The 26,264-nt window shown below is 36.4% G+C and overlaps 1 protein-coding gene across 1 annotated transcript in view; it reads left to right on the top strand.

The window, feature by feature from the left end:
• Nucleotides 1-26,264, top strand: part of LOC121389732 (sialin-like) — a 37,059-nt gene that overhangs the window by 6,378 nt on the left and 4,417 nt on the right. Inside the window, exons 2-10 of the mRNA XM_041521382.1 lie at nt 986-1,182; nt 4,037-4,270; nt 9,485-9,572; nt 9,860-9,955; nt 12,678-12,805; nt 13,843-13,992; nt 15,934-16,063; nt 18,324-18,474; nt 25,568-25,658. Coding sequence (XP_041377316.1) covers nt 986-1,182; nt 4,037-4,270; nt 9,485-9,572; nt 9,860-9,955; nt 12,678-12,805; nt 13,843-13,992; nt 15,934-16,063; nt 18,324-18,474; nt 25,568-25,658 — 1,265 coding nt within the window. The remainder of the gene's footprint in view (nt 1-985; nt 1,183-4,036; nt 4,271-9,484; nt 9,573-9,859; nt 9,956-12,677; nt 12,806-13,842; nt 13,993-15,933; nt 16,064-18,323; nt 18,475-25,567; nt 25,659-26,264) is intronic.

Raw genomic sequence — 26,264 nt, 5'->3', positions numbered from 1 at the left:
AAATTGTTTCAGACATGCAGGATTTGTTGTAACATGCATTGAAGTAACTAATGAGGATGAAAGTGAAGAAGATGTTTACGACAGCATCCCACGCACTGGCCCAACTGTGTCGTGATTCGGGTGTTAGTGTTGCAGAGTATGCAAGCATCGATGGAGATGTAGTAACCAGTGCGCCAACTACAGAAAATGACATTATAAATTCAGTGTTGAATCAAAATGATTGTGTCGAAACGTGTGATAGTGATCCCGATGATGAATCTACTCCCACAGCTATAATCCCACCCACAATGGATGAAGTGAAACAATGTTGCCATACCTTTTCAATGTTTCTTGAATCATGTACTACGACAACCGATGAACACTTCCAGGCTTTATCGAAGATTTCAGATTTTGTTATGAAAATGTAACTTTCTGGACGAAATCCAAAACAAACAACGCTTACAGACTTTTTTCCGGAAAAACTGAACAATTAAACTTTTGTATTAACCGATGTGACCTAGTAAAATTGTTTCCGCTCTGACGAATCCGCATAAATGTATGTGTACTTTGAGAACATATTAAATTATAACTTGTGTTTGCATTTGTGACATTGACTGTTATTTCATGCACTTTATTTCATGTACTTTTAGAAATTATTTCAACATGTTTAAATTATTTAATTATGTATTGTGTTTGCATTTGTGAAATTGACTGTTATTTCACACAATAAAAGATTTTCTACTTTACACGGTGATTTTACTTTTTTTTCTCCATGAGAATTTACATGTTTAGTTATCTCAAATGTAACGATATCTCAAACTAACCGGCTGGCACCAGCAAATTTGACATATAGAGAGTTTACTGTATATATATATATATATACACACACACAGACACACACACATATATATATATATAAGGAAAACTTAGATGCGGACTTACGACTCCTGAAAACTAGCAATTTTTGCTATATCCTAAAAGGCTATTGGCTGTTTACTTCTTGCAGTTCCGTGTTTGTGTTCGAAGAGATGGGTCCTGGCTTATGTTGCGTTTGTTGGCTTTATCTGCCTGTATGCTGTTCGAGTCAATATGAGCGTGGCCATCGTGTGCATGGTGCGGCTGGACAACAGCACCTCCAACACCACCGAGCAGGACCTGCATCCTACCTGCACTGATGACCAAGACACTCAACAAAACAATAATGTAGTATTTTGTTTAGTCCAACAATAACGCCATTAAAAATGCAGTTTAGTGGCCGTTTGTGAGAGTCTATTTTGTAAAAAGCGACACATTTTGTAAAAATTACCCATTTTGAAAATTAAACAACACTCGACGTTTTTTTTTTTAATTTACGGTACCCCCTCTGCAATAAAATTGGATCCATTTGTAACATAAATTGGGCCCATTTTATAATAATAATAATAATTTAAAAAAGAGACATTCTGTAAATAATATATGGAAATGTGAAAGGTAGTAAAAGAGCTATCAGACAATGCTTTTGGACTGGTATGTATATTCAACAGTATTTAATGCAGATTATTGCTTAATATTTTTAAATATGTATTGTCCCAGATCAAATAAAAATGTCGGGGTTTGGAGCTTTACATACAAAATAAACCTTTAAAACTAACAAAACTAACAGAAACTCATTCACACTAAAGTTCAACACATACATTCGAGTACATAGGGTTAGTCTATTCAAGCAGAAGACACTGACTTAAACGAACGCACAAATTATGTTTGGTCGACTGGCCTATCCTGTGAAATGTGTTTTTAAAAGTTTTGATGGCATGTTTTGTTAAAAGTTGTTAACCATGCTACATAATTTCCTCGTAGTCCAATGTTTCAAAAAACTGTTACCACTGCGACATTTGATTTTCAAGGTCAAACATTGAGGTTAAAAGGTCAAATAAGGTCAAATATCAGTTGTCATCGAAAATCATCTATGAACCCTATACTCTTAGAAACTTCATTTGTAAAATATAAAATAACATACAACTGCAATAGAAATTAAGTCGAAAGTACCATTTTCTCCTGAAAGGAGTAATCTTGAAATAGTGGCAAATGTAGGTGTAGTCATTAACGAACATTTCAATGTTAAAGGAAGGGTAAACTCAAATAAGAGCCTTATGTGTTGAAAAGATGTATACCCGGACCACCAACACATACTGACACTTTAACAAATCAAAAACGCGTAATTTTAGAGTTAACAAAAAACCATGATTATTCCTGCTAACTGGGGGCAGCCATTTTGTTTCGTTTTTTGTGACGTCCGGTGGTATAGCTTTGGGCGAAGTGACGTCAGCTCCGTCCATCTCCTCTAAGCACAGTGTAAACAAACGCTCTATTTTACGACAAAGCGCTTCGCTTTCATCAACCTGACTTGTAAAACAGCATAAATGACTTGATAGTATAATAAAGTATTTAACTAAATATATTTCAATTTGCATTAATAGAACGGAAATGGAGTTACAGTATTTTTCTCTTTTAAAAAATCCAAAGAATTTTTTATATTATTAGGCCTATTGGTAGGGTACGTTCGAGCAAAAACGACCACTCACGATACCCAAGTGATAATTTTCTTTTCTTTGGAACAACGTAATTGGTCAGTTTTGTGATTTTAGATGGGAAAGTCTACTTAATAAAGGGTTTTACAGAATTACTTACAGTAATAAAGCAGGACAGCTGATAATGTCCATTACGATTTGATGGGTGTCCGCGCGGCTATCAAACAATAGCTTGTGATCTTAATAAAAGAGGCAGTCATTTTTAGTGTGTCTAGACACAGTGTCTGGGGACGGTCTCAATATACACCTGCCAATCAGGAACCACAGGTACAGGCCACGGAAAGAAAAGACCAATTAACCAAGAAAACACTCCGATTATTATTTCAGTACGTGGGTTAAGTTATGTACAAAACATAAAACAGTTATTTGAACACTCTGACAATGGTGGTTTATTTTGTATTGAAAAATAATATATTGTTGTTGGCTTACTGGGATGGATATTATTACAGAACATTGCGATACATCCGCAAAAATCAGATATGTTTTTGTTTCTTCAGTTCGAAGACTAATTCCTGACGTGACACGTTAGGTATTACGTAACCACCAGCTCGCCAGAGGGCGTATTCACTGGGATGGTACAAAATGGCCGCGCCCGTTATATATAATAGCCGTCACATATAATCGTTTTATTAATTAACTATACAATTATACTTGTTGATATTAAGCAATAATGTGTATTATATATCGTTGAATATGCATACCAAGCGAAATGCCTTAATTGTCCCTTCCTTTAAAAGCGGTCATATTCAATCAACAGTTCTAACTGAACTTATTATCAACAATTATCTAATTTTTATTTTTATTATTATTCCAATTTTTGTTTCATCAGATTGTTAAAATAATTTCCTTTCAGTATGACTGAACAACATTACGTAATAACATGATGTCTAACCATCAAATTAGATGAATCTGTGTCAGTATTTTATTTTCTCAAGATAAATATAACAGAAGTTTAAGATGGTAGCATTGCTCATATTATCTAACATATTAGTTTATGATCAAAGAAACTGCTACTTGGAGCTGAATGTTAACAGATAAGGGCTTTAATACATGGATTATTCTCGGGATAATGAAAATCGTGAACGTTGTAAGGTAAATTGAGTATTCACTGATAGTCTGTAAATATTAAATGCATTGAGCATTACGTAAACCTTATTTGACTTTTGACTTCATAACTCACAACAAATGAAGTTAAACACTGCATATTCTGAGAGTATAGGGTCCATAGATACTTGACATTTTGACCTCAGTATTTGACCTTGAAGGTCAAATGCCGCTGTGGTAACCACGTTTTTCTGAAAGCTTTGACCATGATGGAACTATATTTCAATGCCATCAAAAAGTCGATGGCTGGTCGACCATAATAAACATATCCATAAAAGGACAAACTGGCATTTGGACATGGACAGTGATCTATAATATAATAGATTTTTTTTAAAACCTATTAAAAAAACAACAAGCATGTGCTACTATTCCTTCTTTCCTTTCAGCGTGGCGAGTTTGACTGGAACAAGTCGACCCAGTCTCAAATCCTGGCCTCATTCTTTTACGGGTATTTCGTGATGCAGATTCCGGGCGGCTGGCTGTCGGGTCGGTATGGCGCCAAGAGAGTTATTGGAGTGGGTCTCTTCATATCTGCTCTGGCCACCGTCTTAATGCCAGTGTGTGCCAGAACCCGCACAGAACTCGTGTACGTGCTTCGGGTCATCCTGGGAATTTCATCTGTTAGTTAACACGTTACTTTGTTACATCTACTACAATACTTCAGTTTGATTAAATGTAAACAAGTCAGTTTGGTAATAACTTGTTAGTTCCATCTATTGTTTTACTTTAATATAGTACATGTAAAGGAGTTTCACTAAAATAGGATCCTTGGGCACCAAACACACACACACACACACACACACACACACACACACACACACACACACACACAGACACACACCACCACCACCAACAACAACAACAACTCTACTACATTATGTTTTTGTTGGAAGCCCTGAACATGAAACTAACTGATAACAGCAAACAGAATTAGGATCCATTACTCATTTGTCACCAGTCTTTGATGGTACCCTAAGACAAGCAATTTAATCGTTGATATCAGTACATAACAGATACCCAATAATGTTTGTGCACCAAAATGCCCACACATGCATCAGTAGCATGCATTATATATCAAATCAATGCTTATCATCGACTGGTCTGCTTTAATGTAGCATATCCACTATAAAATTATGATGAAGTTATTATTAAGTTACTATACCAACTTTTCTTGTAATATTTTGAACATGATAGGCGTCTATTGAATTTTACTCTCGTAATCTCAAATATCGATCACAATTTGGGTGCTTTAGGAAAATAGTGTTCACTTTATGTTTGAAATTGATTCTAAATAAACTTTTTCCAAGGAATCTGATTGTGCCAACCATTTTTTGATAACATCTGTACAAAATACCACCCAGGCTCCCTAATTATTTTGGAAGCTAGCATGAAAACGTATTTACATGTAAATTCTGGTTGATTTTTTAAATTTTTGTGTCCATTTAAATTCATTAATGGCTAATTCAATCAGATAATTTTCAGAATTGAAGATGGCCGCCATATTGCTCAACATTCAATATGGTCGCCAAAATGATGACATTTTCTGATAGGCTCACCAAATCCATGTCAAATTACCTAAATATCTTTACTTGTTATATTTATTGCCACAGTATTGTACCAGATAATGTGAAAAGCGTACTGAAGCACATACATTACTCAAAAGGTAATTTATAAAACAATATGGACCACATTACCATGATTCAAAGGATATCTAGGCATAACGTACAGCTGAACGGGAATTTTGGTGATAATTACTGTCAGATGGTTAATATATAAAGACAGGTTACACTATAACAATACAGTAATATGGAACAATGTTCTGAACATAAATATACTGAATTATTTTGGTACATCTTCTTCAAGGTTCTACACCAGTTGAGTTACTTTGATCAATGCACGTCAACTGATTCCAAGCTATAATCATCAGCATCAAACACTTTATTTTTGTCCCTAAGCGGTTATCCCTCTTTTGGATGTGCATGTACCTTACCAGAAGTACAACGATCATCTACATGCCTTAGAGAAGCATATCCAGAATGCGATACTAGCGTTGGGATATCCTCTCTGTTAAACGAGCAGAGGTCAGGGGCAGATATATACTCTGGGTATTCTCTGTGATATAGGTGAACAGAGGTCAGGGACAGATATATACTCTGGGTATTCTCTGTGACATAAGTGAACAGAGGTCAGGGACAGATTATATACTCTGGGTATTCTCTGTGACATAAGTGAACAGAGGTCAGGGACAGATTATATACTCTGGGTATTCTCTGTGTCATAAGTGAACAGAGGTCAGGGACAGATATATACTCTGGGTATTCTCTGTGTCATAAGTGAACAGAGGTCAGGGGCAGATATATACTCTGGGTATTCTCTGTGACATAAGTGAACAGAGGTCAGGGACAGATTATATATTCTGGGTATTCTCTGTGACATAAGTGAACAGAGGTCAGGGACAGATTATATATTCTGGGTATTCTCTGTGACATAAGTGAACAGAGGTCAGGGACAGATTATATACTCTGGGTATTCTCTGTGTCATAAGTGAACAGAGGTCAGGGACAGATTATATACTCTGGGTATTCTCTGTGTCATAAGTGAACAGAGGTCAGGGACAGATTATATACTCTGGGTATTCTCTGTGACATAAGTGAACAGAGGTCAGGGGCAGATATATACTCTGGGTATTCTCTGTGATATAGGTGAACAGAGGTCAGGGACAGATATATACTCTGGGTATTCTCTGTGACATAAGTGAACAGAGGTCAGGGACAGATTATATACTCTGGGTATTCTCTGTGACATAAGTGAACAGAGGTCAGGGACAGATTATATACTCTGGGTATTCTCTGTGTCATAAGTGAACAGAGGTCAGGGACAGATTATATACTCTGGGTATTCTCTGTGACATAAGTGAACAGAGGTCAGGGACAGATTATATACTCTGGGTATTCTCTGTGACATAAGTGAACAGAGGTCAGGGACAGATATATACTCTGGGCATTCTCTGTGACATAAATGTCCTTGTTGATATATGAAAGACAGACAACAAGTAGTCAGCCAGGAGTTCTGTCACATTTTATTTGTTGACATCATTCTCGCACATTGGTAAGATTCGACTGGGATTAGAGGTGCTCCATTCCCTATCGTTGTCTGCCCATCGTTTGGATAAGTACAGTTTACCCCTATAACGATGATCATCAAAAACAAATATCTGCACATAGCATCCACAATACTAGTAAATCATATTATTGATGTTGCGAAAGAAGCTGGATATTGTTTCTAAACAAGAATTTGATGCTGTGCCAATGACACTTTGCTCATTACAAACAGCCCATGGCTTGCTTGTGACTGCCCATATCACAATATAGCGTTTAGTGTATATATATATTTTTAATCAGAAATAATTACAACAAATAGTGGTCCTTGGTCTTCTGCTATAGATATACCTATTTATTAATCAATTGACTATATTGTTTTTGTAGGTGGTCATTTTGTTTCTGCGCACTACACATAACCTGTTACAATACTGTAGCAATACATATTAGTCCAGGGACAGTTGTAATTCTTTGGAAATTTAATGAAGAAAGTCGGCAACATATACAATATTTAAGCTTATTACAGTAGCATTCTGAAAAGCTTTGGTGCCATTTTTTCCTGAATATTTTTCATGGTCATATCTCAAGGTCAAGGTCATAGCATGAAAATGCTGTATTTTACTTATATTTTCGCATATTTACACTGTTGCCGTATTTTGAGGAATTGTGGTCGTGACAAGTGTATATAATTATTGTATTTTAAATAATAAGACTTTAACCATAGTATTACAAATTACAAAGGTGACATTTAATTTTATTTAGTTTCAAGGTACTGTTAAAGTCATTACCTAAAATACGCTGTATTTTACATGTTTGGTTATATGCACAAATCTGGGTTTGATAGTTAATTGTTATAAGAGAAACATATCCAAATATTAGTAATTTCATTAAAGAAATAGCCTTTAGCATTATATTGTTGATGACTAGAATCCTGAATTCAAAGAGTGTAACTCTGAGTTTAGGAATATCACATGACAACAGGACTTATTTGAATTATATTGTGAGTTTAGGAATATCACATGACAACAGGACTTATTTGAATTATATTGTGAGTTTAGGAATATCACATGACAACACTACTTATTTGAATTGTATTGTGCATGTCTAAACAAAATAACTGTCTTTTTAAGCAGACGCAAGACACAACCTGTATTAATTTATAAAATTCTACAAGTTTGATAATAATAAAATATCATCTCAACATATATTAGATGCTTTTTCTACCACCTCATCTCTACTACCATATTTCCACAGACACCATGACGTAAATGTAAGCAACAGAGTTGAGAGAAACTTTAAGGACCGCGCATCTATGTTCACCCAGCTTAATATGTTAAACTCTTGAAGTCAAAGGTAATCTTACCCCAACCCCTGAAATAATATCGGAATGTGGAGGTAATATTAATAATTCGGGGAGAGGGTGCTATGGACTGACCCTACTTTATGTAGTACTGATAATGAGATCTATTTCAGTTATATTTAATGTGTCAAAAAAAAACATCAGAATAATTTATTCCACAAAGTTGAGTTACTGACAGCTACTGACAGGAAGAGTATGTGGTAATGCAAAGCTGTATGCAGTCAAAACGTATCAAATGGGAAAATATATAGAGTAATGCACTTCTGGGCCAGAATACAAGTTTGTTTGGGAGCAAAAATGAGATATTCTTTCCATACAAACCAGTTAGCTTCATGTTCAGGTCGTATCAGAGCTTCTAGCAATATAATGCAGATGAGGTGTGTGACTAATAATTATCTAATTTGTGTTTTCTGACTAATAATTATCTAATTTGTGTTTTCTGACTAATAATTATCTAATTTGTGTTTCCTGACTAATAATTATCTAATTTGTGTTTCCTGACTAATAATTCCCTAATTTGTGTTTCCTGACTAATAATTCCCTAATTTGTGTTTCCTGACTAATAATTCCCTAATTTGTGTTTCCTGACTAATAATTCCCTAATTTGTGTTTCCTGACTAATAATTCCCTAATTTGTGTTTCCTGACTAATAATTCCCTAATTTGTGTTTCCTGACTAATAATTCCCTAATTTGTGTTTCCTGACTAATAATTCCCTAATTTGTGTTTCCTGACTAATAATTCCCTAATTTGTGTTTCCTGACTAATAATTCCCTAATTTGTGTTTCCTGACTAATAATTCCCTAATTTGTGTTTCCTGACTAATAATTATCTAATTTGTGTTTCCTGACTAATAATTATCTAATTTGTGTTTTCTGACTAATAATTATCTAATTTGTGTTTCCTGACTAATAATTATCTAATTTGTGTTTCCTGACTAATAATTCCCTAATTTGTGTTTCCTGACTAATAATTCCCTAATTTGTGTTTCCTGACTAATAATTCCCTAATTTGTGTTTCCTGACTAATAATTCCCTAATTTGTGTTTCCTGACTAATAATTCCCTAATTTGTGTTTCCTGACTAATAATTCCCTAATTTGTGTTTCCTGACTAATAATTATCTAATTTGTGTTTCCTGACTAATAATTATCTAATTTGTGTTTCCTGACTAATAATTATCTAATTTGTGTTTTCTGACTAATAATTATCTAATTTGTGTTTCCTGACTAATAATTATCTAATTTGTGTTTTCTGACTAATAATTATCTAATTTGTGTTTCCTGACTAATAATTATCTAATTTGTGTTTCCTGACTAATAATTCCCTAATTTGTGTTTCCTGACTAATAATTATCTAATTTGCCGCTTCCTAACCAGAGCGTGATGTTCCCCGCCATGCAGGCCATGTGGGGGAGGTGGGCGCCTCCCTTGGAAAGAAGCAAATTGGTGGGGTTGTGTTATGCAGGTATGTAGTATCTGTCTGGATGGGTAAGCAGTAAGTATTGGCTGCACCAGGTAAATAAATAAATACATAAAATTCAAAAAACTGATATTTTAAAAATATATTAATAAATTAACAAATTACATAAATAAATAAATAAATAAATAAATAAATATTGATTTTTAAATGTATTCTTTATTGATGTTTAGTAATTGGTAAATTAGTTTCTTATACAAAATTAGCATATGTCTAATTCTTTTAAATTTTTTGCTCACATTTTGAATGCATTAAAAACATTATTTAACTTTTAGGGGCGTTTCTCGGCAACATCATCACGTTTAGTGGTTCTGGGCTGCTGTGTGCTAACGGATTTGATAATGGTTGGGGATCCATTTTTTATATCACAGGTACGATAGAAGCAAATATTACAAGATTCAAAATATACAACCAATTTTCTGATTGCGGTACTTCACAAGTCGAGTACATGAACTCGTTAAAGCTCGTGACAATTGAAAATTATTTCACTCGAGACAAAAACATGATACGAAATAGAAGCTTAGTTAGCCTAATATCCTATAAATATTAATCAATGTGGATTTTTCATACTTATGGTTGGTGTTTATAGAAGTAAATTAATCTAAAGATATGAACGCATACAGTTACAGTTAGACTCTAACATCAAAATACATCAGACATAGTGTGTTTGTGACACTTGCCAGATCCAGACACAGGTTCGGTGTATTTTGGGTCGTATGGTGTTACCACGCTGGCAAACTCGCTCGGAAACCAGCACTCGTCGATCGACGTTTCTTTTTGACGCACTGAATGCCTGCGCGCGGAATCGCGTATGTGAAAAAAGATACTATGTAAAATGTATTTTCTTACATACCCCTTAGTAAGAACATCATTCGTTAACATACTTGTTAACACATATACGTGCGTTAAACTTGTAAAGATATATGACTGGCTGCTTCTAGGTGATGGCCAGGTCACCAATGTCATACCATCCAATGGAAGAAAACGAACGGTCGAATCGATCACTCAGTGACATACAAGTTAACCTGAAATTGACTTGTCTGTGATGCACAAGTTAACTATAAGCACAAGGGCCATATATAGGTTTTCGTTGGAAAAAACATTTAAATTAATTTTAAAACTTTTTATCAGGATATGTAAGAAATAGAATAGGCCCACAACATTCATGTCCGTTAGATACCAATTATCTTACAACTCGTTGTTTAAAAACATATCCAACTCGCTTTCGCTCGTTAGATACGTTTTAAAACAACTCGTTGTAAGACAAATGGTGTTTAATGGCCACTCGTGTAGTATTCTTTATGTATCGATAAACTCACGCTTTCCATTAACAGTTTATTGTGCGCGTTAGTGTGCCGGTTTCCATGCGCACACTTGTGCATTTTCATATTTGCGTTTTCGCAAGCGTAGTGCCACTTTTAAGCCACTATGCAATTAGTCATGGGGCCATATTGAGCTATCGTGCAAAAAGGGGTTACGTGTTATGAAAAGATATACTTTTTCAGGCATTAAAACCAAAGATATTTTTTTCAAAACGGATTGCCTTAATATATTACACCATGTCTTAAAGTAATCTAAAATGCAATTTTGGACAGAGAACTCTGATTGATCTGTGATGTCCGGTGTTATGCAATAACTATAGAGATATATTAATTGTTGGCATTATATAGAGAGGCTATTTCATTAAAAAACAAATTCGAATACGCTTTTTATGTGAACGAGTGGTGTGTAAAACAATATTTTCACGAATTGCGAAACCATATTTTAATCATATTCGAAAACCCCCACCATGAAATGGTCTATTTATTGTATATATTTTCCTTATTTTTTATAATATCTTTATGTTAATATCTTTCGTTTATCCTATCGAAAACACGTAATGCCCTGATATATTTGTACCGTTGGAACGTTTCCAGAAAATATAATTGACCATGAACTTTTTAAAAGAAATATGAACAAAAATTATCTTTATTTAATTATTTAATTAATAATTATTTAATAATACTGTCGTGCAAACATACCTGACAAAACGATCCTCCAAATAAACCCACTCGTACTCGTATATAAAGTTTAGATATTTTATCGTAATTACACATCATATCCATTTTATAGCTACAACTGTTTAAAGTACATGTTTTTATTTTTCAAATACGATCAGATGCATTGGTAATCATCAGATTGGAAAACGATGAAGTTACATTGACCTCAATAATTAAAATATAATAATTAACAAGGGAGATAATTGAATCATGAATTTGTTCACCTCAAAATTAAAATCATTTCTATATTTTCACTGTAGCTAAAAATACAGTAGAACTATGAACGTAAGAATGATTTGATCTATGAAGACAATGCACCTAGTCTCGTGTTCAACTTATAAATGGCTCATTTTACCTTTATTAATTATTTAATATCTTTCTTTTGATGCACATGAAAACAAACCCAAATCCCAGCATATTTTCCTGAATTCTATAATCTATTACACTTAACAATCGATTATTGATGTTTTAATCGATCACATCGATAGAATCAAAGCGATCAATTTTCGATTATAATCGATCATTGGAACATCACTAATATTTGGTCAAATAAATATCAAAATAGAACATTTATACGCACATGAAATCGTTTGTATAATCTTTATTTTCTAAATACTATATACGTATACAGTATCTTTAAAATAATTACCATACACATTCGAACTACTTTTAGTGTTGTCGCATGTGGGTTTTTTTTAGTATACTTAACTAATTTCGTGATTACCATCGTAAAAAGAGTAATAATATTTAAAAAGGTATTTTTTTCTCCAAATTAACAACAACCGATGTGGTTGCTTTCTATACCAAAAATACAAAGTGAAAAAGATCAAATCACGCCCGTCTCGGATGCAGTTTCGTGATATCAAGATTCTTTTAGACATTTCCATGTGCTGGTGAATTTTAACACCATTGGTACGTAGTAAGGATGTCTAAAAACTCTTTAATTTTTAACTTTTAACTCGCGGCAATATCCTGAGAATAATTATAATATACTGTTTACAGTCTATGTTTATACAGAGTTCATGCCCGCATGGAGGGGTAATCTCTTTTGTAGGTGGCGGCACTTTCCTCTGGTTGTGTATGTGGGTTGTTGTGGTGTCGGACAGCCCTAGAAAACATAGTACAATATCAGAGGCAGAGAGGAAGTACATTGTAGAGAGTATTGGGACCTTGACAGACGAGGTCAGTACTGTCTTATTTTATGTTTTCAATCAATTACATTTTTCTTTCGATTAGTGCCGAGACGTAGCCCAATGGTAAAGCTTTTGCCTGATGCGCGATCAGTCTGGCATCGATGCCCGTCGATGGGCCCATTGGGCTATTTCTAGTTCCAGCCAGTGCACCACGACTGGTATATCAAAGGCTGTAGTATGTGCTACACTATCTGTGGGATGGTGCATATACTAGATCTATTGCTAATAATGAAAAAATGTAGCGTGTTTCCTCTCTGAGACTAAAAATGTCAAAATTACCAAATGTATGACATCCAATTAATAGATTTATGTGCTCTAGTGGTGTCGTTAAACAAAATAAATTTCAACTTTTTCTGTCGACTATTTGAATATTTCAACTATGAAGAATAAAGAATTTATATTGGAGGACACCCAAAACAAACACCCATACTGGTAACTCTGTTATGACTTTAGACCCCATCTCCAATAATTGTGGATCCCCCCCCCCCAAAAAAAAAAAAAAAAAAAAAAAAATATATATCATTGACATTTACCAGCATTTGTTACGGTGAATTAATATTACTTGTAGGATACAGACAGGACAATTTTGCACCCGGATCACCCTAGAAACCCAGGTCCGCTATCTCAGTCGACACCCCCCCCCCCCCCCCCCCCCCCGCAATATTCACTTGCTTCCACCATGCCTGAAATAAGTTATTAGGTGTGTCTATCGATACTAAATGTCTGCTATTTATTTGTTTGATTAAAATATGATTACTGTATTGTAAGGCAGTGAATCAAGTCTCCCTAACCCTGTCTTTACAATAGTTTGACTCTCAATAGCCGATGTATTGTTCGTGCTGGGGTGTCGTTAAATATTCATTCATTCATTCATTCATTCCCTAATCCAGACACTGTCATTGATCTGGGGATAATAAAGTTACAAATGAAATTGAAAAAGTTATTAGATGTGTGATATAGAGTATTTACAAGACGTGGTCCAGAGATGGACTGCAATAAGTAGGATGTATAATTATGCTTATACAGGTGAAGTACACACCGTGGTTGGAGATCTTCAAATCTCGCGCGGTACTGGTGTGTTTTATTGCACACCTGTGTAATAACTGGATGCACTATACGCTGATCACAGGCCTGCCCACGTTCATGAACGAAGTCTTAAAGTTTGACATCAAGAAGGTAAGACTGGCTCAGTTTATTCAGATTTAAGAAAAACATCATTACGGCCTGCATAGAGGGGCGAATATAGGATTTTGTAAAGGGGGCGGGGGTCATATAATTCTAAAATTGACAAGTTTGTATTTAAATTTTGAAATAAAGATAAAACGTCATTTAAAAAGACCCCTGTGACACCCCCTCTGGATCCGCCAATGACATAAATTGTAGCACAAGCTGAATGTAAATCTAATCTTGAAATTCAATACTCCGTTAAGCTACATTCAATGAATGAATGAATGCATTGTCATTCACTCTGTCTGTTTACCCCCTCTCTCTCTCTCTCTCTCTCTCTCTCTCTCTCTCTCTCTCTCTCTCTCTCTCAAAATCTATTTCTCGTTCCAGCTAGTGCACCATGATTGGTATATCAAAAGCTGTGGTATGTGTTATCCAGTATGTGGGATAGTGCATATATAAGATCTTTGTTACTAATGAAAACATGTATCGGGTTTCCTTTCTAAGACTATATGTTTGACACCCAATAGCCGATGATTAATAAATCACTGTACTCTAGTGGTGTCGTTAAACAAAACAAAGTACAAGTCTCTTGCAATCGAATAACAGTTACCATGATATCTCAAAACCGTCTGTGCGCCAAACACATATATAAAATAAACCGACCACGCGTCAGGTAGAAACGTCTTTAGTCCCGTTTGCCAACTGAACGGGCTGTAGTGCCCTGAATTGTAATAAATTACCTGAATTGTAATACCTGCCTTGTATTGTAATAAAAACTGCCCTGAATTGTAATACTGACTTGAATTGTAATTAAAACTGCCCTGAATTGTAATAAACTAGCTGACTTGAATTGTAACATAGAATTGCCCTGATTTGTAATAACCAGAGCTGCCTTGAATTGTAATAAGATACTGACTTGAATAACACCAAAAATGGAAAGGAACGTGTGCTTAACGACACCTCACCGCATTTCTTCAATTTGAGGCTGTTGAGTTTCTTGTATTTAAGACAATCATTGCTGCCACATAGGCTTCTCCTTTCGACTGTCAATCAAATAGGTTTCCACTCGCACTCACAAATAGCGTACACCAAAACGTTTAATATAGCTGTGGAGCATACAATAGCGGAATGGACCATTTGAGAATAACCAGCTAGTTTATTACAATTCAGGGCAGTTTTTATTACAATTCAAGTCAGTATTACAATTCAGGGCAGTTTTTATTACAGGTATTACAACTGAGGTAATTTGTTACAATGCAGGGCACCACAGAGGCAGCCAAGGTAAATCACGCACAGTTCTACCACATGTCTCTGTCTGCTGCATTATCGATTACTTCAGTGACAACGCAATTAAGCTTCATACTTTTGTCGTTCTAGCGTTTTGTCTTCACCCCTGTGTTAGAAACAAGATTTAATCTATATAATTTGACGGTAATTTGTTAAGAAACCTTTTTATTTACACTGACTTGTTTTTCAAATGTTTTTATTTGAGTTGGTACGGGTTTAAAACTTAATAAATATATGTTTTATATGCATTTTAACTATTCATTATGGAGTTACATGCCAGTTGATTGGTTCCCTTTTGACGAATACTCATTGGTTTAGGGTCGACCCCCGTCGGTGAGCCCATTGGGCTATTTTTCGTTCCAGTCAGTGCACCACGACTGGTATATCAAAGACCGTGGTCTGTGCTATCCTGTCTGTGGCATGGTGCATATAAAAGATCCCTTACTATTAATGAAATAAAAATGTAGCGGGTTCCCTAAGACTATATGTCAAAATTACCAATGTGCTCTAGTGGTGTCGTTAAACAAAACAAACTAGTTTTAGAATAGATACAGCCGTGCAACAACTCTGCTATTTAATTACTTATATTTATGTTTTAATAGAATGTCGGTCGTATTTAACTATATGGATAACTATTTATATGCAAGATATATTTTATAGAATGGCGTTCTTTCCGCTGTACCATACACGGCAATGCTAGTGACGTCAATTAGTGGAGGTCAGCTGGCCGATTTTCTTCGAAAACGATTCATAAGTACACAGAATGCGAGAAGATTGTTCCAGGCAACTTGTAAGTAGTAACGGTAGATATTGCCATAGGACTCTGCTAATGAAAGCAGAACATATACTATTAACTATGATAAACCTAAAAGCGAACACTATACTATAATGTACACTAAGCGCCCTTGACCTTGACCTCGTGACGTCACGGCGTGGGGGACTTCTGACCTAAATACTTGCTAGAGAGCGCGTGGATGGGGTGAACGACCTCCCTGTGTATACTGAATGACGAATGACCTCCCCTCCCTCTATGTGTGTGTGTGTGTGTGTGCGCGCGCGTGTGTGATGAAACCATTATCAGTTCCCCAGTTTGGCTGATTGAGTTGATGTATATAATATTTAACAAACGTGTATGTAATAGCAACCTCTTTTCAAGTAGCGTAGGAAGAACTAAACATAATGAAAATGATGTGAACCTTGGTAACCGTGTGCTGACCTTTCATATAATGTGCTGTGTGACTTCAGGGGAATATACGTAATTGAAACCAGATGTGAACCTTGGTAACCATGTGCTGACCTTTCATATAATGTGCTGTGTGACTTAATGGAATATACGTAATTGAAACCAGATGTGAACCTTGGTAACCGTGTGCTGACCTTTCAGATAATGTGGTGTGTGACTTCAGGGGAATGTATGCAATTGAAACCAGATGTCAGCCTTGTGCATGTGTCCATATAAAGTACTGACGCTGACCGGTATCAGCATTGGGTATGGCGTCTGAGTGAGAAAAAAAGCCCCCAGGACATCTTGAGATATTCTCAGATATTGCCCATAAAACCCCCAGATATAGAATGATCAGTGTTCGCTCATCGAAAATACTAGAGAGAAAACATACGTTGATTATCTTTACCGGTACATTTTAGTGTCTAGTTGCGCTCTATTTTGAAAGGAGAAAATGGCATCGGGATATTTGAGAAGCTCTACAGAAGGTACGGGAAATGAAACGAGATGTCAGACTGATTTTGCTGGTGACAAGTTTTCGGTGGCCAAATCTGGAATGATGACATTGCTATTAACATTTGTCAGTTTGACGAGAATCGTGTGGACTGTGTACAACTATTTACTTACAAAATAAGTTTAATCAGCTGTGATATGTGTGGAATAACCTTCTCATGGAAAGATAACGTATGACGTCACATGAAGATAGCTCATGGCACTAAACAGTTTGATTGTAATCACTGTGAATTGTATTTTACTCGAAATGATAGATACTGATAAGCCAACTATGTCAACCCAACATATTGAAATGAACCATTTTGAAAACAATAAGCCATGTGCTTCCAATAGATTAATAATGACGATCCATTGTGATAACATTAGACTGATCGAGAAAACCCAATATAAATGTACGATGTGGTACTGTATTAAGAAATCTTCTTCGATTGAAGATCACAACCAATCTAATGCTTGTTAATTTATTCTCACTAATATTTGCTCTTTGATGTTAACGTGGAGTTGAACGTCAATGGAAAACCCCTGAACGTGTCCAGACGTGTTCAGTTGTGATGTCACAGGATACGTATTAATTTGAGGAATACCTTTCCAACGTTTATCGTCATGGTATACGAGATGTTAAACCAGATGCTATTTCTTGCTCTGTTCTTTCTTTTATTAATTCCGCGTTCTTCAGTTTAGATGAACTGAATAGTTTCCCATATAAATACTTGCTTTCAGAGCTTTATTGTAGGAGATGCAACTTCAATGAAGTTATTGCAACTGAAAGTTAAGGATAAGGTTCTTTTGCCGATGGATGATGGCTTCTGCTTTATGGTGATGGGAACACAGGTACCCCCAACCAATAACGCCGAATGTGTTATAGTTACGTTATATAATATATATGTACCGTAACTATACTATTAGTACTTGGGGTTTATGTTTGGGGGTACCTGTGGTTGGGAGGGTGATTTGAATAGGATTGTATATACACCGGTTGGTCGCTGGGCTTTCTGTATGACCTTGATATGTATTTCTGAGGACCGCCAGAGTGTCATCTTTGTAAAGACCGGTGCTGATGTTTAACTTTGTCTGTGTAGTGTGAAGGATAAGTAAGACTACTAATTCACACATCTAAACTGTCGTATTTGTCACATTGTGACATGGAATGCATTCAGATTAGTAATCTGCATCCATGTTTGTTAAATTAATTAATCGTTAGGGTGACTGTGTATTGTGGTACTAGTATATGACAATGCAAATAGTCTAAATCGGTAAGTAGTGCATTGTACATCTGACAAACATGTGTGGTTTTTTTCTCTCTTTTCTGTGAAAGCATTTCTAGGCAGTGCGGCCTGTTTGGTATCAGTTGGATTTGTGCCCTGTGAACAGCGGATGCTGGCCGTGGCACTACTCACTATCGCCGTGGCGTTCGAGGGCCTTTGTAACTCGGGGTACATGGTGAACACTGTGGATTTTGCACCCAGGTACACACGTAATTCTAATCGCACAGTAAACCTGTTTTTGATTGAAACATATTTTATTGCTTTTTAAAGAACAAATGGATTAGGCACAAGTTATACAACTTACTAGGCCTTCTCCAAAATACATACATATTACGATAGTAATATAGTTTTGCAATTTAAATATGAACAGAAATAAATATTATTGAGAAAAAAATAAAAAAATAAAGGAAACAGAAAAAAAAGAGACGCAGTAAAGTTTTCTATGTGTTCGATAATTAGACAGCAGGTTTGATAAAAGAAAACGCAAAACACAAACAAGGGATCGCAAGGATTACGTAATGGCTACACAATAATAACAACAACAATAAAATAAATAAATAATAATAATTTTAAAGATCCATACTTTATTTACTACTTAAAGGAAAACGTTTTATTTCATTTATATACTTATGTACATGAAAACATATTTCTTTATTGTCTTCTTGTAAATGCCAGCTTAAAATTCGGGTCACAGCAGATAACTTGATAAGAATAATCCAGTTAATTTGCCGTTGATAACTCGAAGTAATTGCCTTTCTGAATGCCTTACAGTAAAATGTAAAGTTTACGATAGTGCACCTTTAATTGTAGACAGGCTATGTTCTTTAAATGGACTATAACTTTACTGTTGTGCTCTACGTACTCTGATGGAATTGGATCTTTATTTCGTTTCAAAGTCATTGCTTGATTCTGGTCTGACAACCGACTCCGTCCCGGCCCTGCGACAGAGTGACACCATTAATGGCGTCGTTTGCTTTTATATGTTTTCAGATGTACCACGTGACGTTATTTGACTAATCAGAATACAGGATTTGTCAACACGGTGCGACCCGTTTGACGTTATGTTTACTAACTTGGTTTACTAAAATATTATTTTAGTAGTTAAATTTTCATTATAATTCGGGTTGCCCATTACAACATATTTTTTCATAATGTTGTTGTACAGTTTGGTACCTTCAGTTTGTCTAATAAATGTGTAGTTGATCTAGAATTATCAAATGCAACCCGCCAACCCGAAATACGACCCGCTTGCAACCTGACCTTTCGAAAGGTATACTGGGGTACCACGATATCGCGGTACTTAACTGTTTGAAAGAAATAAAGAAATGTACTAACATATATGAAGGTAAATATACTTGGGTTGCAATTTTTGCTATATCTGCATCACGTCCATGACATTGTATTGACAAATAAATGCAGTTCTAACATTAAAACAGTTGATGGAAGTACACCATAGCACTGGCTTCCGTTCAAGGGAGATTACCACGATATCGCGGTAAATCACAAACGTTACAATACGGTGGACCGTACAGGTCAAAAATGTCTCTTTTTGTACACACATTTGTAGTAATGTCTAGTAAACAAACTTCAACACAAGAACGAAGAAAAGTCAACTTAAAACGTTTAGTTTTTCAATTATAGTCAAATATTTACATTTTCCAATGGAAAAGTCTGTAATAATAATTATTATTCTTCTGCAAGACAGTGTTGGCATTTTAAAAAATTGTTCATCATATTAGTAAGATTCAACAGTTATATAATCAATATTTATCGAGTGAAACTAAGAATAGAACATATTAAAAGCTATGTGTTTTGTTTAAATTGCCAATAAATATATGCATGACCCTTAAATGTTTCCATACTTTTCTGGGGCTATTTATATATAAGCATGGGGGTGTCAGTAAAATCACACTCTCTGTTATTTCATGACCAAACAGTAAAACTATGAATACTTACCCAAAATGTTGACATTGTTTTGAAATGTGTTATCTGTAATCACATTTCTAATAATAAACGTACCATCAGGGGGCGTTGCGCGTGGAACCCACGATATCGTGAACAAGGAGTATAAGTACCAACCCAATCTAACAAAACGGTGTAAACCGATAATGTTTGTAAAATAACTGGTTCAGTTGTGTTATAACTGCATTAACACTCACACAATAAAGTAGTTGGCTCCCTGCCTCCCTAAGTTACGTAATAATCTGCAATGTGAAAGACTAAGGGAGTCTAACGTAACAATGCAACGGTAATCACAAATCTACAGTTGACGACAATACAGTCTAACGATCAAAACAAGTTTGATAAATTCTAACACATGTAACCGATATTAAATCTAAACATTAAATTATGTAATTATATCATTCAACTATATTCCCGCTGATGTAAAACGTTTATAAATTATGTTTATAGCCATTTCGTCTGACATAGCCTTGACTATAACACATCTTCAAGTAAACATGGCGGCGTCCTTCAAAACCCGGAAGTAGGCTAAATATAAATTAACTATGGCGATTCCATTGAAATAATAAGTTATTGTGTGCTAAAAACTTAGCGAAATCAATTTATATGTACGACTAATCATCACTATATAGCTATTTTATCAAATAGTAAAACAATGTAAAATATAGTGGTAGGGCTCGAGACTTCCAGACTCGCCTTTCAAATTCACCTGTGAAGGCCGCACCTCTTTGAAAAGTGGTACAGTCATGGCCGTACCAACCGCACCGTCTGCGCTGCCCCTGCGTTTGTCACAGTCACAATGAATATCCACGACAATATTCCGTTGTTTTTACAGTTGTACTTCGTAAACTGCACTTTGGAACCTAAGCTATCTGCCTCGTATTTGCACTAGAATAGAATTAATTAAGCAATAGGACACCTAAGGTGTGACCATTACAATATAAAAAAAGAAACGCAGAGACGAAATATTCATGGAATTATCTCTTTAATACAAAGTGGCATAATGTCGTTATTTATAATCGTATCACAGTCAAATTTGACATGAGTATGTGACAAAGTTCATCCTATGGACTGACGACACTGGAGGCGTTTTCGTCACAAAACAGCGTCACACGAGGGCACTGAAATCAGTACCTTGTGTAGCCAATAGCAGCAGCAATCATTGCGCGACATCGCCTTGGCATAAACTGAATGAATATCTGAATCCGGGCATGTGGAATCCTAGCCCATTCTTTCTGCAGTGCATGTGACAGTTGCGGAAGCGTCTGAGGTTCCGGGTCACGCTGGCGTACACGTCTGTCCAGTTCGTCCCATAGATGTTCAATGGGGTTGAGATCTGGCGATCTTGATGGCCATGGCAGCACATTAATGTACTCATTCTGTAGGAAATCCATTGTTACACGTATCGCATGCGGCCTGGCATTGTTCTGCTGAAAGAGTTCTCTCTGTCGATCCAAAATGGGAAGCATGTGACGGCGAAGAATTTCATCCCGGTAACGTACAGCTATCAGGTTGCCTTGTACGAACACAAGTTCACTTCTGCCGCTGTATGAGATGGCTCCCCACATCATGACACTCCCTCCACCGAATCTGTCAACTTGGGCGTCGCAGTTGTTGGCAAAACGCTCAGTGCGGCGTCTGTATACATGTTGTCGTCTATAACGTCGCTGTAGAAGGAAACGTGACTCGTCGCTGAACCATACTCGCCGCCAGTTTTCCAAGTTCCACCCCTGTACATTCGTGCACCAGCGAACACGTAAATGTCGGTGTTGACGTCGCAGAACGGGGCCAACATACGGTCGCCTAGCCCGTAAAACAGCTTCTCGAAGTCGGTTCCGAATGGTTTGTGCAGACACCCTTCTCAAACCAGGTATGCGTCCAGCAGTGTTCGTTGCTGTGGCAGTTTGGTGACGCAAGTGCAAAACCCGGATGTAGCGATCTTGTGCTGCAGTTGTTATGCGAGGTCTTCCACTTCTGGGCCGGTCTTCAGCTAATTGAAACTGCTGGTACCTGTCCCAGAGACGTGAAATGGTGCTCTGATGAACGTTCCTGTGGCGTGCGACTGCTGGAGCCGGCCTATTGCAATGTTTCGATTCGGCAGGCTTAGTCTTGGAATCGTGTAACTTGTCAACGTCGAAACGGAAATGAGACATCATTGCGAGCATTACAGCTTTAAATACCCATCACTACCCCAATCTTTTCCCCGAGTTTCACATGCATGCGCCAAAATGTGACCATTTCACACCGATTTCCTGCAATTGTTGCACAACGTGCGTTAAATTTGTTTTAGGGTGCATTTGGGCATGCTGTCCCATTCCAGGAACATCAAAAAACATGGTCATTCAGCAACATGGTACTTTGTAAAATCAAACACTTTTCTTCTTTCCCTATCAACTATGCGTTTCTGTTTTTGACAGATATATATCCCTATATCGGGTAGATTTCTACCCAAATACCCTAGCTCTATTGATATTTATGTAACAAGAGAGTATAAATAATTATTAATAACCAAAGTTAAATGCATTAAAAAAAATAACAACACAAGTTTAGTTTCAATTGTGTATCGGGTAGATTTCTACCCAAATACCATGGCTCTATTGATATTTAGGGAACAAGTGGGTATAAATAATTATTAATAACCAAAGTTAAATGCACTAAAAAAAATAACAACACAAGTTTAGTTTCAATTGTGTATTATAATATTTCAGTGTGAACACTACTTACGTGATCATGGTAGACTGACTTGAAACTGGATTTAGTCCTTTAAATCAACATAGTGTATTTCACAAGATATGTACCTTTTATAAAATCTTTAAAAAAAAAAGATAAAAAAAAGTATATTCCCACTGATAAATGGGTTAAATAAGAGATGTTTAGAATTCGGATCACGCTTAAACCAAATAATTCATATTAGAATGCAATGACCTCAACGCTCATAGATATAGAAGACATATTTATGATATTTCTATTTGTAGCTGTGGGCATATTTCGTTATATTTCCTATTTGTCTGTCCTCTGTATGATAACATTCGTACAACAATGCATTTTTATAATGGTGGTTTTGACCTCCATACAGTGCTATATGGTAATAATAATTACCCTCTGGACCTTAATTTACGTATAGCAGAATATTCATAACTTTTTCAAATTGTCAAAACGCTTCACGTTTTAATTTCTTAAAGCTATTTATCCTACATCACATTGTCACTTGCAAGTTTGACTGCTGTAATGTGGGCGAGAATCACTGATGTAAGTTAATTTGAGAAAATCGGGTATATTTATGTTCAGGATGATAATGACGTCATATCTCGGGTATATTTATGTACGTGGGTACGTGTACGCATGGCCTTTTAGACTTGTTTTTTTATGATTGAGTGCAAATTATGTACTGCCAATGACCTGTTTGCAAATCCATTTCTTTTGTGAAATAAAATTATATTGTTTAAACTAGACTGACTTGAATCATTTTCAATATCGAGAGGAAAAATGCACTTTCTTGTTTACGTTCAGGATGATAATGACGTCATTATCTCGCAAAATCTCGCAATACATGCAATTACAAACAGAGTGTCGAAAAGATAATATGTCGATCGAAATTGTATGACGGTATGATATTTGTTTTCCCGTCTCATGCTGGAGGTATTTCATATTTCAAATGATAATATAGCAGTAATAATCTTACTACATAAATGTTATTTCTGTGACCTTCATACATTTAAAGATACATACTGCGCAAATATGTATATTTTTCATTTGCAAAATCTATCTGAACATTTTCAACAAATAAAAAAATGTAACTCGACAGTTCACAGCGCTCTAAAGAGGAGATTATAACAAGGAACACATTGTTGTTGTAACTTTTCGAAATACACATATTTTTGGGTTTAAAAACTGTCTGAAAGGGGCCAGACGTAACATTAAAAATCCTACTTTCCCCAGAAGGAAGCAGCGTATTAATTCAATATTTTGATACTTTCATGATGATATGCAGTAGACATTAAAACTAGAATTTTAAAAGTTTGTTCCTGTAAGTTTCATAGATATTGCTGTACAAACAGAAATTCGCGATAGAGACCAATAGCCCTACACACCACCTATACAGATATTTTTTAATACAATCAATCTCCCTGAAGTACCAAACTACCCACCACATTTCAACTACTAGTAAATGGGCCCAGAACATTTCTTTAAAAATGTAACAAAACAGATGGTAGAAACATTTTAAAAATAATTATACATAATTCGCGATAGAGGTCAATGCATATAATATATACACACATTGTTTCTACACAGCCCCCCCCCCCCCCCCCCCCCCCCGGCCACGAACTACCTACAACTTTTCAGCCAAATCGGCCCAGAACTTGTGTAAGAAAATGACAAAATAGACGACATAAAAAAATAAAAATACGTTAGTGAGAGAGAATAGGATGTAGTGGTTTTGCACTCGTTCTGGGTGGGAGTCAGTACCGGGCTGCGAACCCTGTACCTACCAGCCTTATGTCCGATGGCTTGACCACCACACCACCCTGATCGGTGGAAAACTGCTATATTTTTCTATTAACATCAAGGGATCTTTTATTTGCACGTTGCCACAGACATCACAACACATACCACGGTCTTTAATATAGCAGTCGAAGGGAATTGGTTGGGAAGGAAAAAAACAGCAATCAGATCCAACCATCACTTCAGGCGAGTGCTATACTGACTAAGCTAATTCCCGCTCCCTATCACCAGTCCAACAAAAGCAGAGAGAGAGAGAGAGAGAGAGAGAGAGAGAGAGAGAGAGAGAGAGAGAGAGAGAGGGAGGGAAGGAAGGAAATGTTTTATTTAATGACGCACTCAACACATTGTATTTACGGTTATGTGGCGTCAGACATATGGTTAAGGACCACACATATAATGAGAGAGGAAACCCGCTGTCGCCACTTCATGGGCTACTCTTTTCGACCAGCAGCAAGGGATCTTTTATATGCACCATCCCACATACAGGATAGTACATACCATGGCCTTAGTTACATCAGTTGTGGAGCACTGGCAGGAACGAGAAATAGTCCAATGGGTCCACCGACGGGGAAGGATCCTAGATCGACCGCACTTCGAATGAACGCTTTACCACTGGGCAAGAGTGTTTGTGTGTTATTGGCATACGTACGTATGTATACATTAACTGCAATGTAATTGATTACTCGGACCACCATCCATGGAATTACTAATATTTTTGGGGCAGTAACGTTTATTAAAAACAACAAGAGTTACTACTACCAATTATAACGAAATGATTTATAATACCAATGCTATTATACAGTCTCATAATAAACACTGTTCATTTCAGGTACGCTGGCGTTCTCTTTGGAATCAACAACACAATCGCCACAATACCAGGAATGTTGGCACCGCTGGCTATTGGTGGACTGACTCCACACGTAATACAATTTAAATACATATTTTAAAACTTACTTTCTACAGTCTGTTTCAAATCTGGCCTTACTGGTCAGCCAAAAACTGGTAGTGGAGCTACTCTTGCGCCATGTATGAAAATGATCTAGGTCACGTGACCAAAGACGGCCTTCTGATTGGCTGACCTCCGACACAACGCCCCTCTCCACCAACACCCCCCCCCCCCCCCCCCCCCCCCCCCCCCCCCCCCCCCGCTTCCCCCTCCCAAGATACTCTCTGACCTACTTAATTTGTCTTAATTACTAAAATTGTGCTGACGTTCTACTTCTCGCGACCAACTTGCCCCGGACGGCCTGCCTATAAAAGTTACTGATTTGGATCCCTAGTCATATTAGAAGATTGTGTTCGGGAAGTGGCCACTGGCGATGTCAGAGGTTAAGTCCGGGATGGGCGTGCCTGAACCGTTTTTGGATATGGGTACGTAAAATGAGTTTCCATACCCATATTAGACGACTGTGTTGAAGAGAAGTCACGTTAGTTTGAACCACAGGAGAAGAATGGCAACAAATTTATCAAATACAGGACGCAGATGTCCAATAGATATTTGGAATCGACTGTTTGTTACAGCTACA

Source organism: Gigantopelta aegis, chromosome 15 (assembly GCF_016097555.1).
Source record: "Gigantopelta aegis isolate Gae_Host chromosome 15, Gae_host_genome, whole genome shotgun sequence".
In the NCBI taxonomy this organism is placed as follows: domain Eukaryota; kingdom Metazoa; phylum Mollusca; class Gastropoda; order Neomphalida; family Peltospiridae; genus Gigantopelta; species Gigantopelta aegis.
The sequence above is the reverse complement of the archived record's forward strand: the minus strand, read 5'-3'. Positions and strand labels throughout refer to the sequence as shown.